Genomic DNA, 15,724 nt, shown 5'->3' on the forward strand with positions numbered 1-15,724 from the left:
TCTGCCCCCTGCAAGTAGCTGAAAATGCCATGGAAAATACAAAAACTGTCTTCAAAGCATCAAAGAGGTGACAAAGTGCTAATAGATGACCACACCTCTCAAAAGAAGGCTAAGATTCTGCTTGGCCTCCACAAGGAACTTGGTCCTGAGAAGAGATGAAAAGACCGTGTGAGTCACTGCCTGGAGTCCAGGCACGGAGCCCCGGATGTCCAGCCTTGTGTCCCCAGCTCTTCACTTGTCTACCCACCTGCCTTCCTTCTTAAAAATTTAAATGAAGTTTTATAGTTCTGATTATGATGTATATGTATAACACATGTCATATATATTCACTGGAAAATAAGTTACAAAGGGTTGAAAGTGATAAAAGACAAAGTTAAAAGAACTGTAATCCTCACACAGGAGATATTTGGTTGCATTTACTTTTAGTTTACTTTCATCTTCCGGCAGCTGCCCAGGTGCTGGAACTGTCTCTGTCTAAGCTGTTGAGCTCAGACCTCAGTGGCCCCCACCCTGCATGCTCCAGAAGCTGCTTGCTGAGTCAGCTCACTTCCTCCTCCCTCCTCAGTCCCCTCTACTACCTCCGTCCCCACTCTTTATTCTTTTGCTTTATATATATATGTATAGATATATATATCTATATATATATTTGTTCGGCTGATTTGGGTCTTAGTTGCAGCACGAGGGGGCTTCCTTTCTCCTTTGCTGTACATGGATTGTGGCACATGGGCTCCAGAGCAGGTGAACTTCAATAGTTAGAGCATGCTAGCTTAGTTGCTCTGTGGCCTGTGGGATCTTATAACCTTAAGGTGATATACCATGGTCTGCTTACTGTCTGAACATTCTAGTTGTTAAAATACATATTAATGAAACTTTCTGTGCATGCTACATTTTAAGGCTGTATCTAAGAGCCACATATACAAACCCACTATATTCATGTAAAGACTGTATTTTAATAGGCATCAATCTATGGGTCACACAATAACTTTTGGGAGGAAGAGAGTGAAAGTTAAGGACATTCTAGACATGCACTGTCCGATATGCTGGCTACTAGTCATATATGGCTATTTGAATTAAATAAAATTAAAACAGACACAGACTCACAGATACAGAGAACGGACTTCTGGTTGCCAAGAGGAAGGGGGCTGAGGGAGGGAGCTGGGGAATGATGGCCTGGGGGTTGGGGGTTAGTTAGCTGCAAACTATTACAAAAAGAATGGATAAACAGGGGACTTCCCTGGTGATCCAGTGGTTAAGAATCCATCTTGCAATACCAGGCACAGGGTTCAATCTCTGGTCGGGGCACTAAGCTCCCACATGCCTCAGAGCAACTGAACCCGTGTACCACAATGAAAAAGATCCCACACTACGCAGTGAACATCCTGTGTGCTGTAACTAAGACTCAACGCAGCCAAGTAAATAAATAAATAAGTGTTTTTAAAAAAACAATAGAATGGATAAACATTGATAGCACAGGGAACCCTATTCAACATCCTGAGATAAATCATAATGGGAAAGAATATAGAAAAGAACCTATAAATGCGTGTAACTGAGTCACTTTTCTGTACAGCAGAAACTAACACAACATTGTAAATCAACAAGACTTCAACAAAATAAATAAAAATATTTGAACAATTAATTCATTAAATAAAATAAAAGCACTCATCACAATAGTCACGTTTGAGGTGCTGAAATAGCCACATGTAGCTAGTGGCTCCCTGAGTGGACAGCACAGATATAGAACAATTCCTTCATCACAGAACGTTTTGTTGGACAGGACTGCCCTTCATGCTTTGTGGGCCTCAGGTCAGATGCATTAGACTATGTGAGGTGAAAGAGTCAATATTATTTCTCTTAGACACTATGTCAGATTTCTGTCTGGGTATGAATAGTGGTAAGTTGGTGTGAAATAAAACCAAAATTAGTTGTAAGTGCAGATGGTGCCTTCAGGCACAAACTGTCCCAGTCCCAAAGGGGAAATACCTGTCTCCCCCCACACCTTTCCCAGACTGAGGACACTCTATGGCATTGCTTTCTAGAGGGTGAGTTCTCTTCCAGAGCAGCCAAGGGGCAAGGCCCTCAGCTGAGTTTGTGGAGGCAGGAAGTCCAGTTCAAGGAGAAGGATTCTCTGAAATGAAGAGGAGGCAAAGGCAGTGATCAGTTGGGAGATTCCCTGATTTATTCAAAAGAGTGGTTCTCGATGTGGTCTGTGGAATCCTTGACGTCACCGAGACCCTTTTATGAGATCCATGGGGTGCAACCTACTTACATAGTATTACTAAGATATTATGTGACTTTTCACTATGTTGACATTTACTTTGAGGTAAAACTTCACAATAATGGAGACCATGGTAGCAAACTGCAACAGTAATTATTTTCACCACAACTTACTTGCAGGGAAAAAAACTTTGCTTCAAAATGTCTTGATTGACACATTAAAAATTCTTATTGTTTGTTCATAAATAATAACAGAAAAGAATATGAAAAAGAATATGTGTATATATATACATATATAACTGAATCACTATGCTGTATAGCACAAATTAACACTGTATTGTAAAACAACTATAATTCAGTAAAATAAATTTTATAAATATTAATAAATAAATTAAAATTCTTATTTTTACATTGACATTTTTACAAAACTTATTTCTTTTTCTTTTAATGTACTTGACTTTATTGATGTCTATTTCCCAAGGCACCAGTTTGAAAAAGCAGTTATTTCTTTATTTAGGCTGTGCCAGGTCTTAGTTGTAGGGTGTGGGTTCTTTAGCTGCAGAATATGGGGTCTTTAGTTGGCATATGGGATCTTTAGTTGCAACGTGTGAGATCTAGTTCCCCAACCAAGGTTTGAACTCTGGCCCGCTGCCTTGGGAGCTCAGAGTCTTAGCCACTGGACCACCAGGGAAGTTCTTCAAATCCATATTGTAAAAGTATCTCCTGTAGCCACTGAGGTGCTGGAGCTCCTGGCAGCCCCTCATCCTGAGGAAAGGGAAGTTGGAGACTGAGATGGTCCCCAAAATGTGATACTCACGGCGGAGAAGCAGGGCAGAGATAAAGATGAAAGCATCACTCTTAAAATAGTCTAGAGACACTCACCAGAGGATACCTGGAGTCCACCCCCAAACTGGTGCCTGGTACCGGCATGAGCCCTCTGAGCCCCTCCTGCTTCTCAGGATTCCCATGTGCTTAGACCTCAGCCCCACCAGCATCCTTCAGCAGAAGGAGCGAGAATGTGGAGAAATGCATGTGAGAGATCGTGATGCGCCAGGTCTGAAAGGACACACACCAGGTCCTCTCCTGCTCCATTGACAGCGACATGGTCCTGGGACCACAAAGGAGGCTGGGAAGTCTTCCCCATGTGTCGCCAAGAACAATTAAAATCATCAGCAACAGTGAGTATTCATTTCAATTTATTTAGCTTTCAAATGTTTAGTGACTGTTTACCAGACACCAAGCTCTGTGCAAAGAATGGCCTGAGAATTGATTGAGCAGCATCTTGGTCAGAGAGAAGCTCTGAATCCACAGAAGGAGATAAGACACGGTGGGAAGTGCCTGCCATCCCAGGAGAAAAGGATAAAGAGAACGTCTTCTGGAAGTTCATAGAGTGATTCTAGATTGGAAGGTGCCTGGAGATGATAAGATTTGGACTCCACTTTCAGAAAAGAACAGGATACCCGTGGGGGAAGCTGGAACAAGAGCTTGGAAGCAGGGCCTTTAAGTACAAGGTGTCATAAGAAATAGTATCATATTGAATTCATTACATTTGTACACTCTAAAGTTATGAATGGTTGGAACAATTACTCAAATGAAAAAGAGTCAAGTAAGATAAGGTAATCCAATTTTTTAGAAAGCTATATAAATCCAGATGAAATCATACAGATATGGTGAGTGATATAGTTCTCTATTTTCTAAAGTATTTTCTTGTAAGTATAAACAGAAAAATGCCATATACTGCTTTGCTTGGATAGACGAACTTCTCCCCAACAGATACACAGAGCTGTGGTGGAGACAAGTGAACCCAGCGCATTCCCACCCTCTCTCTCTCTGCATGACCCATGAGGCAGAGACCTCCTCTCTAATCTCTCCTGTGGACCCCACCACCTGACTCACGGGCTCAGGCAATACTCTCTGAAACACTGCACTTGGAAAGTTGCCTCTTGTGTCTTAGTCAAGACAATGACTTCCTCTAGAAGGCACCCGCGAACACCGAATCTTACAAACCTTGGTTTGCTCTAACAGCAGGACTGTGAAGCTGACAAGTTGGGAAATGGGCTTCCATATTTGTCAAGGAGCCCTGCAGCACTCATGCCATTCCTCACTTTACCACTAGAGGGCGGTAGTTACTGCTTACAAGGAACACACCGCCCCCTTCTCTAGTTGTCCTCTCCAAATTAGGCTTAGTCAGAACTTGTTTTATAAACATAGAGGATTTCTTTAAGGTACATCGATTTGCTTTTCTTCTTTAACCTCTCTTGGAAGCTATTGAAAGTCCACTACAGGTAACAAACGTAAGATGTGCTCCTGATATAAGTTGTCTCTGTGACACACAGACATGTAAAATTATGTGTTCAATCGCTCATCTGTGCCCACCTCTGTCCTGCCCTGTCTCTCTCTATCATCTATAAACATCTATCTGTGTAAAACAGCTTTTGACAGTCTATGTAATGTACTAGAGATGTTTTTCAATCATGTTGCCCCTGCTTTGTGATATGAATCTTTGGGGACCAAGTGGTCTGCTCAGAAGACAATTGGGAATGTCGTGACACCCTAGGAGACCATGTGAAGGTGGACAGTAGATCTCAGTAAAGTCATCCAGAGAGGGAGATCTGCGGAGCAGAGCCAAGGTTGGGTCCACACTATCTCCTGTCCCCAAAGCACAAAGTCTGCCTTCCTGGCGGAACTTTGCTAAAATCCTATATATTCTAAGAAACAACAGGGTGAGAATAATGAGCAATGGTTGTAATAATTGTGAGAGAGAGATGAGGTGATGAGTTTAGTTACTGGTTTTTCTCTGCCAACAACAGCCTACACTGTATTCCATTATAACCTGGTGCTTAGCCATGTGAGAGTAGAGTCTACATCTTGGTTTTGAATGTATGACAGGCCTCCAGCCCAGCACTGGGCAAAGCAGACATGCCAATACTGCTGAATGAACACATTTGGGATCAGGACCGGACAGATTTGAGAATGTATCTGAAATCAGGACTCTCCTGGAGCTGTCCTGACAGGAGGACATCATAAATCAGCTGCCACCTCTCCTGCTAGGCCTGGGACACTGGAGAGCCTTCCCATAGCACCCCTCAGCCAGGACCCACCTAGTTCCAGGTACTCCCCAGATCAAATCTCTCCATCTGCTCTAACTTCTCATGCTTACTTTGGCCTCCTTGATTGTCCTACTGTGTGTTGTCCACTCTAGGGATCTGGGGACACCTCTGATATCCTTAGTAAACTAACACCAGATCCTATGGAGCTAAAGCTTAAATACGGGATTTAATTGACAGGAAATAATTACATGGACAAGTAAAGTTCTACATGACTCTATCTTAATGATGCTGCTTTTCTTGAACAATGAATGTAAACCTATTGGCATAAAATAGGTATGTGCTTTCTCTGAAGTGAGCAAGCTTGGTGAATGTCGCACTTTCTCTGATGATGCTCTAAAAGGCCTGATGCTCTGCAAGAGGACAGAAGTAAAGTATGTCATGTTATAATGAAGTATAGAATGTTATGATAATTCAAAAATTGGCTATTATTCACTTGTGCTACAGTAATTAAAAAAAAAACATGAATAGTGGTCTGTTAAACTTCTCATGTTTAGATTAAATTCAGAAGATGGTGTTTTAATCTTAACATGCATCTTGCACAAATATTGTTATGTTGCATTTCTTATTGCAAAAATGAGCTGCTTCCCTCAGGAAAATTAAAAGTTTATGGTCACATCTCAAAATGCTAATAAATAGTTTTTTTTTCCTCCAAAGAACCAAAAGTATCTTCTATGATGACACGGGAAGTACAGGTCAAGTGCTTCTGCTACATTCCAAAGACCAGAGACCCAAGGAAAATAATCTGCATGAGCTGAACTACCCTCCCTTGCATGGAATACAAACTTCACTTGAAAGAGTGAATGACACTGGAAGATTTATTTAACTTAGCGAAACAATGTATTACTTACAAAAAATCTTATAGTAGTTTAAGAGAGTCAATATGGAAAAAAGGCTTAGGGACTATTTACTGCAGTAAATAGTCAATGATATAGTTTCAGGCCCACTTTGAAAATAATCTTTAAGAAACTACCAGTTCTATAGTTTTAGATTTGTATCAAAGATGAATTTACATAATTACCTGAAAAGCTTATTAAAAATACTACTCCTACATATATGTGGGCCATTTTATTTTCATAGATTTCAATCAAAATAACGGATTCAACGTAGAAGCAAAGGTGAAAATCCAGTGGTCTTCTAATGAGACGGGAAGAAAGGGAATAGTAAAAATATAAAAACGTAAAAAGCTTCACTGTTCCCACTACCACGTTTGTTTTGGGAAATAACTTATTTTTCATATTAGATGCACGGGTTACTAACATTATTCTAAACTAATGAAAGAATTTAAACTTTATTATTTCTAATAAATAATATTAGAAAATATCTTAGAAAAATTAGAAAATCCTTGGAAAATATCGATAGGACTCAGGGAGACAGTGTGACAAAGACCTCTCGGTGCAGGAGGGGAGGGATCAGGGCAAAATCCCACGTCCCCAGAGGCTCTCAGGGTGCAGGACTGTGTCTGGGGCGGGGTCGGTCAGTGTCGGAGATTCCCAGCCTCCCGAGTTTCATTTCTCTCTCACAACCTGTGTCGAGCCCTCCTGCCTGGACACTCGTAACGCGGCCCCAGTTCTCACTCCCACTGGGTGTCCGGTTTCAAGCAGCCAATCAGTGTCCCCGTGGTTCCCGGTTACAAAGCCTCCACAGACCCGCCGGACTCAGCTTCCCCCCAAGCACGGAGAATGCTGGCCATGGGGCCGCGAACCCTCCTCCTGCTGCTCTCGGGCGCCCTGGTCCTGACCGAGACCCGGGCCGGTGAGAGCGGGGTCGGGAGGGAACGGCCTCTGCGGGGAGGGGCGAGGGGACCGCCCGGGAGTCGGGGGGCGGGGCGCAGGACCCCCAGGGAAGGAGCGACCCCGCCGTCTCCTCCCAGACCTGCCCCCTGCCCCCCGTCCTGTCCTGTCCCCCCTTACTCCCCAGTCCCCCAAGTCCTGGTCCTTCTGCGACCTTTTCCGTCTCATGAGCCCCTCGCCCCTCCCTCCCCTCCCTGCCCCGTCACCTCGGACCCGGAATCCGCGCCGGGAGGAGGTCGGGCCGGGTCTCACCTCTTCCCGCCCCCAGGCTCCCACTCCCTGAGGTATTTCCTCACCGGCGTGTCCCGGCCCGGCCTCGGGGAGCCCCGCTTCATCATCGTCGGCTACGTGGACGACACGCAGTTCGTGTGGTTCGACAGCGACGCACCGAATCCGAGGATGGAGCCGCGGGCGCGGTGGGTGGAGCAGGAGGGGCCCGAGTATTGGGATCAGGAGACGCAGAGGGCTAAGAACACCGCACAGACTTTCCGAGTGAACCTGAACACCCTGCGCGGCTACTACAGCCAGAGCGAGGCCGGTGAGCGACGTGGACCCGGGTCCAGGTCACGACCCCCATCCCCAGGGACCGGCCCGGGGTCGCCCCGAGTCTCCGGGTCCGAGGGTCACCCCAACACTGTGAGACCCGCCCCTCCTCCCGACCCGGGACGAACTCGCGGGGACTTGACCCGGTTTCATTTTCAGTTTGGGTTTAATCCCTGCGGGTGGTCGGGGCGGGTCAGGGTCTCACACCTTCCAGTGGGTGTACGGCTGCAACGTGGGGCCGGACGGGCGTCTCCTCGGCGGGTATGACCAGTTCGCCTACGACGGCAGAGATTACATCGCCCTGAACGAGGACCTGCGCTCCTGGACCGCGGCGGACACGGCGGCTCAGATCACCAAGCACAAGTGGCTGGCGGCAGGCGTTGCGGAGGAACACAGGAACTACCTGGAGGGCGGGTGCGTGAAGTGGCTGCGAAGATACCTGAAGAACGGGAAGGACACGCTGCTGCGCGCAGGTTCGAGGGGCGTGGGGCCTCTCTGATCTCCCCTCGGGCTGGAGCTGGCTTCCCACGAGGAGAGGAGATTGGGGTCCCTGTGGGAACAGCACCCCAGCTTCTTGTCAAGAGAGGGAGGAATCTGCCCAGGTTTTCATATTCTGTACATGGTGACTTGCCAGTGGCCCCATTTCTCAAAAGGACAATTAAGGAATCCATTGTCTTTGGGGAAGAAGCAGGAAACCATCCCTGAAATAACTGGTCACAGCGCTGCCCTTTGACCCTGGCCGCCATCTTGTGAACCTTGACTCTCTCTCAAGGCCTGTTCTCACCCTGAGAGCATCTTAGGAGGCTTGAGTCCAGCGTTTCTGAGTCACTCAGCCTCCACTCAAGTCAGGAACAATACAGAAAAAGCTCTGTATTTTTTTTTTACATGCAGCCTCTTACCTTGGCTCTCACCCTGTCTCCAGAACTTTCCAAGACTAGGCGATGTTCCCAGACCCTGGAGTCCAGGCTGATATCTGGTGTTTGTGCTTCTTTTCAAGCCCACTATCTTGTTTATTCTCGGGATGGTCACCTGATGCTGCTTCAGTGGCCCATGGAGGTAACACAAAGTGTGAGTTTCCTGATTCTTCTTCCTCAGACCCTCCGAAGGCACACATCAGCCATCACCCCATCTCTGACCGTGAGGTCACCTTGAGGTGCTGGGCCCTGGGCTTCTATCCTGAGGAGATCTCACTGACCTGGCAGCGTGATGGGGAGGACCAGACCCAGGACATGGAGCTTGTGGAGACCAGGCCTTCAGGGGATGGAACCTTCCAGAAGTGGGCGGCCTTGGTGGTGCCTTTTGGAGAGGAGCAGAGATACACGTGCCATGTGCAGCACGAGGGGCTTCCGGAGCCCCTTACCTTGAGATGGAGTAAGGAGGGGCATGGGGTGGAGCTTCTTCTCAGATAAAGCAGGTATCTTGAGAACTTCTACAAGGTCAGGACTCAAGCCTGAGGTTAGGGCCCCTTCATTTTCCTCCACAAAATCTCCTGAGCCCTCCATCCCCATCATGGGCATCATTACTAACCTGGATCTCCTTCTGGTCAGTGGAGCTGTGGTGGGTGGAGCTGCGATGGGGAGGAAAAAGCGCTCAGGTAGGGAAGGGAGGGAGGGACCTGAGTTTTCTTGTCTTTCTTGGGGTTTCAAGCCCAGGTAGAAATTTTCCTGCTTCATTACTGAAAAGTACCCTCCACACACTTGTGGAATCAAGCTGATGCTAACACTGACACTGACCCTTTTGTAAAGTACCTGTGAAAGACAGAATTTTCACTTTCGTAATTCCAGTTGGAGATTAGATGTTTCTCAGGAATTGAAGGTCAGAGGGGAAGGTCCTCACTGACTACAGGTCCCCAGAAGGACAGTTAGTCCAGTCCTCCCTCATTTCCTTCTTTCATGTTCCTGATTTTGTCCTGGATTTTTGGTCACGGTTCCAGAAAGTTTTCTGGGGTCCAGGATTAGGGGGTTCCCCTAGGATCTCATGACTCAGTTGTCTCCCTGGCCTCTCACATGATGTTTTCTTCTCACAGATGAAAAAGGAGGGAGCTCCACTCAGGTTGCAAGTAAGTATGGAGGGAGTGTGATTCCAGAGACACCTTGTGAGGGTGCAGACGGGAGGCCGTCGGGGGTTCACCCTCATCAAAGTTCATTCTCTAGTTTCTCTCCTGTGGATTCTGACCATGTCCTGGTTTTGCTCTCCCCCAGGCAGTGACAGTCCCCTGGTCTCTGATGTGTCTCTCGTGGGTCCTATAGGTGAGATCCTGGAGCGTCTAGTTGGGAGACGAGTTGGGGCAGAGGGGACACACTGGGTGGTGGGGGTCTTTGAGTGGGACATGTGAGCATGTTGGTGGGGGGCTGTGGAGAATGTCAGCCCGTACATGACTGACCTGAACTGGTTCCTGATTCTTTTCTCTCACAGTGTGAGACAGCTGCCTTGTGAGGACTGAGTGATGCTCGCTCCTGCTTTGTGACGTCAGATCCCCAGACTCCTCTTTCTGCAGCTGCATCTGAATGTGTCTGTGCTCCTATTAGCGTAACGTGAGGAGGTGGGGAGACTGCCCACCCCTGCCCACTGCCCTGACTCCCCACCCTGACCTGTGTTCTCCTCCCTCATCTAATGTCCTGTTCTAGCAGAGGCAGGGCTGGGTGGGACTCTATCCCTGTCTTAACTTTACATTACACTGAGTAATGATGCCGTGTTTCCTTGATGAAAATAAAATTTATATATATGAATTTTTTTAATTGGTGCCACAAGGGGTTGATGGGATGATAAAGGAGAGGATTCCTAAAATTTGAGAGAGGAAATAAATGGAAACTCTGAAAACCTTCCAGAATGTGTGTGCTATATTCAGTCTGTTGCAGGTGAGGCAAGAGGAAGCTGTGAGGAGCCAAGTAAAGTACCCAGTTAGTGTTCAGTGCGTTGTGGTTTTGACATGGTCACTCCCAGGCTGGGTCATCTTCTCTGGTCCTTTGTCCTTGTCTCTTCAGTAAAACATTGTCCCACCAGGACCTGTGATCTCAGAGGAAGTCTCCAGGTCAGTCTTGGTTCAGGCCTTCATCCAGTTCTCAGCTCCCATCTTTTGGGTGTTTCTTTGTTGTTTCCTTTCTTCTTTAGAGATTTTTGGCTGAGTTTGTGTTTTATTCTCATCTGAGTGTCCCCCACCTCTGACAGCTGGAGGAGTTGTTTTCCTGTCATGGTCCCACAAGGCCCAAGACTGCCCATGCACACAGGAGACTTTGGTGTCCAGAGGTGGATTTTCAGGTTCATCCAGGTCTTGCCCTCCTTCTAGGGTTTGATTGATTGTTGTTTCCATATTTCCCCCAACCTTCTCAAAGGATCTAGATTCTGGAATTAGCAGGAAGGAGGGAAAGCTTAATTTCTCAGATTAGATCCTGTCTGAATTCTGTTCTGCTTGCCTACCCACTCTTCCTGCCCTTAGTGCTAGTAATCCTAGTGCTGGCTCCAATACAAACTCATAGATTTATAAAGCAGCATCTAATGTAGCTTTATATTGGGTTGGAAAATAGGACCTATGAGTCAATTATTATTTTTTTCTGAAAAGAAAAAATATAATTGTGTGATGTAGTGTGGAGGATGGTTCTTGAGGGAAGGGGAGAGAAGCACTTGTGAGGAAAACACAGATGCGAATGTGGGTAGATACTGTGCTGCTGCTGTTGTTGCTCAGTTGCTAAGTCGTGTCCAACTTTTTGCAACCCCATGGACTGCAGCATGGCAGGCTTCCCTGTCCTTTACCATCTCCAAGAGATTGCTCAGAATTCATGTCCATTGAATCAGTGTTGCTATCTAAACATCTCATCCTCTGTTCCCTTCTCCTTTTGCCTTCCATCTTTCCCAGGATCAGGGTCTTTTCCAATGACTGGGCTCTTTGAATCTGCTGACCAAAGTATTGGCGCTTCACCTTCAGCACTGATGCTTCAGTGAATATTCAGGATTGTTTTCCTTTAGTATTGACTGTTTTGATCTCCTTGCGGTCCAAGGGACTCTCAGGAGTCTTCTCCAGCACAGTTCGAAAGCATGAATTCTTAGGCACTCACTCTTCTTTATGGCCTAACTCTGACATCCATACATGACTACTGGAAAAACCCTAACTTTAACTGTACAGACCTTTATCCACAAAGTGATGTCTCTTTTTTTTAATATGTAGGTTTTTAACATGTAGGTTTTAATATGTAGGTTTTTTAATATGTAGGTTTTAATATCTAGGTTTGTCAGAGCTATCCTTCCAAGGAGCAGGCATCTTTTAATTTCATGGCTGCAGTCACCATCTGCAATAATTTTGGAATCCAGGGAAAAAACCGTCAGTTTTCACTCCAATCCCCCAAAAAAGGCAATGCCAAAGAATGTTCAGACTACCATACAATTGTGCTCATTTCACATGCTAGCATAGTAATGCTCAAAATCCTTCAAGCTGGGCTTCAACAGTATGTGAACCGAGAATTTTCAGATATATAAGCTGGATTTAGAAAAGGCAGAGAAACCAGAGATCAAATTGTGAACATTTGTTGGCTCCTGGAGAAAGCAAGGAAATTCCAGAAAAACATTGACTTCTGCTTCAGTGACTACACTAAAACCTTTGACTGTGTGGATCAAAACCAACTGTGGAAAATTCTTAAAAAGAGATGGAAATAGCAAACCACCTTACCTGCCTCCTGAGAAACCTGAATGCAGGTCAAGAAGCAATAGTTAGAGCCAGACATGGAACAATGGACTGGTTCAAAATTGGGAAAGGAGTAGGTCAAGGCCATGTGTTGTCGCCTTGTTTATTTAACTTCCATGCAGAGTATATCATGCGAAATGCCAGGCTGGATGAAGCACAAGCTGGAATCATGATTGCTGGGAGAAATATCAATAACCTCAGATATGCAGATGACACCACCCTAATGGCAGAAAGTGAAGAGGAACTAAAGAGCTTCTTGATGAAGGTGATAGAGGAGAGCGAAAAAACTGGCTTAAAACTCAACAATCAAAAAACTAAGACCATGGCATCTTGTCCCGTCGCTTCATGGCAAATAGATGGGGAAACAATGGAAACAGTGACAGACTTTATTTTTTGGGCTCCGAAATCACTGCAGACAGTGACTGCAGCCATGAAATTAAAAGATGCTTGCTTGCTCCTTTAGTTTTGGACAAAAAGCGACGACAAGCCTAAACAGCATATTAAAAAGCAGAGACATCACTTTTCTGACAAAGCTCTGTGTAGCCAAAGCTATGGTTTTTCCAGTGGTCATGTATACAGATGTGAGAGTTGGACAATAAAGAAGACTGAGTGCCAAAGAATTGATGCTTTTGAACTGTGGTGCCAGAAAAGATTCTTGAGAGTCCATTGGACAGCAAGGAGATCAAACCAGTCAATCCTAAAGGAAATCAACCCTGAATACTCATGGGAAGGACTGATGCTAAAGCTGAAACTCCAATACCTTGGCCACCCGATGCAAAGAGCCAACTCATTGGAAAAGATCCTGATGCTGGTGAAGATTGAAGGCAGGAGGAGATGGGAACAACAGAGAATGAGATGGTTAGATGGCATCACTGATTCGATGGACATGAGTTTGAGCAAGCTCCAGGAGATGAAGGACAGGGAAGCCTGGCGTGCTGCAGTCCATGGGATCACAAAGATTCAGACATGACTTCTCAACTGAACAACAGCAAAGAAAATAAAATCTGTCACTGCTTCCACTGTTTCCGCTTCTATTTGCCATGAAGTGATGGGACCGGATGTCATGATCCTCCTTTTCTGAATGTTGAATTTCAAGCCAACTTTTTCACTTTCCTCTTTAACTCTCATCAGGAGGCTCTTTTGTACCTATTTATTTTCTGTCATTAGAGTGGCATCATCTGCACATCTGAGGTTGTTGATATTTCTCCCGGCAATCTTGATGAATCTTGTGATTCATCCAGCCCAGCATTTTGCTTGATATACTCTGCATATGATGAGTTAAATAAGCAAGGTGACAGTATACAGTCTTGTTGTACTTCTTTCCCAGTGTTTGAACTCTGAAGGGATGTGATCCATAGTTCAAAGTTGGAAAGGAATTCGACAAGGCTGTGTGATCCATGAAGGAGTGATGTACTGTAATTGTCACAAAACAACATTTATCCTGAGGTCCCATTAATATAAATACTGTGCCGGGGTCCAGCCTCGGCAGGATCCAGGGGGTACCCTCAGGATGAATGGCATCGGTGAGAGAGAGAGAGAGAGAGAGAAAGACACGTGAGACCGGCCTTGATAGGGCCAAGTCTGTGTTTTACTTTTTGACAACCGGTTTTATACCCTTTCACAGAACGTTTTCAAGGTACAAGATGCTTACTCATGATTACACAGGGTTAGGATTACATCATTTTGTTTTTTAGGAAAAGCAGGATGTTTTTTGCTTTCTAATTCTATAGTAATTCTTAGCACATGATCTTCTGGCCTTGGGGCTATTAACATTTTATGCAGGTCAGGTGAATGTAAACCTATTTTCCATTTTTATGATGACCTTAACTGAAAGGTAACAGTCTCATAGGGAAATAGTACAGAGTAGAATTATATTCTTGTTAATACAAAAATTAATCCTTCTGCAAAAGTTGTCAGTCACGTTTATCTAAGAAGTTTACCCCATACTGACTCTGTGACTTTGGTGAGGCAGCTTCTGCCTAGCACTCCTGGCTGACAGTTAACAACCATCTCATTGTTACCACACTAGGGCTAAGTCCTTATTTCTCTAGATCTTTAACTATATTAACAATGGTTTCTATAACACAACCTTAGCACATTAAAAGCAAAAACACAGCAAGCAAAACACAGCAAGTAAAACAGCAAGCAAATCTTAACCCAATAACCACCTATAGAATAATTTTTCTTATGTTTTCTAATAGGACTCCTTTGCCCCTTAAAAAGGCTTTATGTCTATTAGGGCTTTTATATAATCAGGTTCTTTATGCTATTTTATGATTAGGATATTATAAGCAATCATGCATATTAGTACCAAGGGCATAAATGCATTTGCCTAACAAACTACCAGCAAAGGAGTTTAAATTAAAACACTCCTTTCACCCTGGATAATCTCATGAAATACCACCACCTGGGAAGCTTATTGATTAAAGTTCTAAATTGATTCTTATTTGGGAAGAGATCCGGGAAGGCCTTCTGCCTGTGTCACAGAAATTAGGGACTAGTCCATTGAGGCAGGCATCAGAAAGACAGATATCATCTTTAAGGTGAGCACAGGGGGGCAGCTTTTCGAAATCCCTGAAAACCTGATCTGCCTTGCCTGTCAGGCTTTCTCCTCGTGACCTTGTCATGGGTGGGATCTCGTGAACTGGCCTTTTCGAAACCCCTGAAAACCTGATCGGCCTTGCCCATCAGGTTTTCTCCATCATGGCCTTGTTAGGGGTAGGGTCTCGTGTGTTGGCTCCCAGCAATACTGTGTCTAGAAATAGGGAGGTGCATTACACTCACCGTTCATTCAGCTGATATCTGTTGTGTGCCAGATACATGACACAATGTTTTGCATCTGGGAAACATCATTGAAGTTAAAAAATTGCTGGCTTTGTGGAGCATGTACTGTGGTGAGAAGAGACAGACTATATGCAATGAACATAGTAAATAAGGAAAGTGTTCTGTTAATTCCCTGAGATTTCAGATGGTAAAGAATCTGTCTGCCAATGCAGGAGACACAGGAGATGCAATCCCTGGGTCAGGAAGATCCCCTGGAGAAGGAAATGGCAACCCATGCCAGTATTCTTGCCTGGAGAAGGCCAAGGACAGAAGAGACTGGCAGGCTACAGCCCATAGGGGCCAAAGAGTCGGACTTGACTGAGTGACTAACACTTTCACTTTCTGTTACAAAAGGACACATACAATGGGAAAGATGAGTTGGAGATGGTGATCTAGTATGTGAACAGAGAAGATGGTTGTTTTACTAGGGTGGCCAAGGTGGGCCTCACTTGGACGGTGATGTTGGTGGAAAGATTTGAAGGGCGTGAGGAATTATCCCCGAGGATGTCTGAGGAATCTTCTTTCCAGGCAGAGGGTATCTCCAGATAAATGCACCAGGGTAGGAACAT

At 45.2% G+C, this 15,724-nt stretch overlaps 2 protein-coding genes across 20 annotated transcripts in view; one reads left to right on the top strand and one right to left on the bottom strand.

The window, feature by feature from the left end:
* LOC122697304 (BOLA class I histocompatibility antigen, alpha chain BL3-7-like) overlaps positions 1-15,724 on the top strand; it is a 210,274-nt gene that overhangs the window by 134,341 nt on the left and 60,209 nt on the right. For 4 of the 15 annotated variants that reach the window (XM_043907965.1, XM_043907967.1, XM_043907968.1 and 1 more), the window contains exon 8: positions 10,073-10,484. The exons of 8 other annotated variants lie outside the window; for them this stretch is intronic. In XM_043907965.1, coding sequence (XP_043763900.1) covers positions 10,073-10,077 — 5 coding nt within the window. In that variant the 3' untranslated portion in view covers positions 10,078-10,484. Of the gene's footprint in view, positions 1-6,937; positions 7,077-7,382; positions 7,653-7,854; positions 8,131-8,752; positions 9,029-9,683; positions 9,717-9,858; positions 9,907-10,072; positions 10,485-15,724 lie in introns of those variants that run through there. 3 more of the 15 variants (XM_043907981.1, XM_043907984.1, XM_043907982.1) reach the window with 3 other exon arrangements.
* Positions 1-15,724, bottom strand: part of LOC122697302 (MHC class I polypeptide-related sequence B-like) — a 183,139-nt gene that overhangs the window by 96,705 nt on the left and 70,710 nt on the right. The window lies entirely within an intron of this gene.

This window comes from Cervus elaphus, chromosome 7, assembly GCF_910594005.1.
Source record: "Cervus elaphus chromosome 7, mCerEla1.1, whole genome shotgun sequence".
NCBI classification, from domain to species: Eukaryota; Metazoa; Chordata; class Mammalia; order Artiodactyla; family Cervidae; genus Cervus; species Cervus elaphus.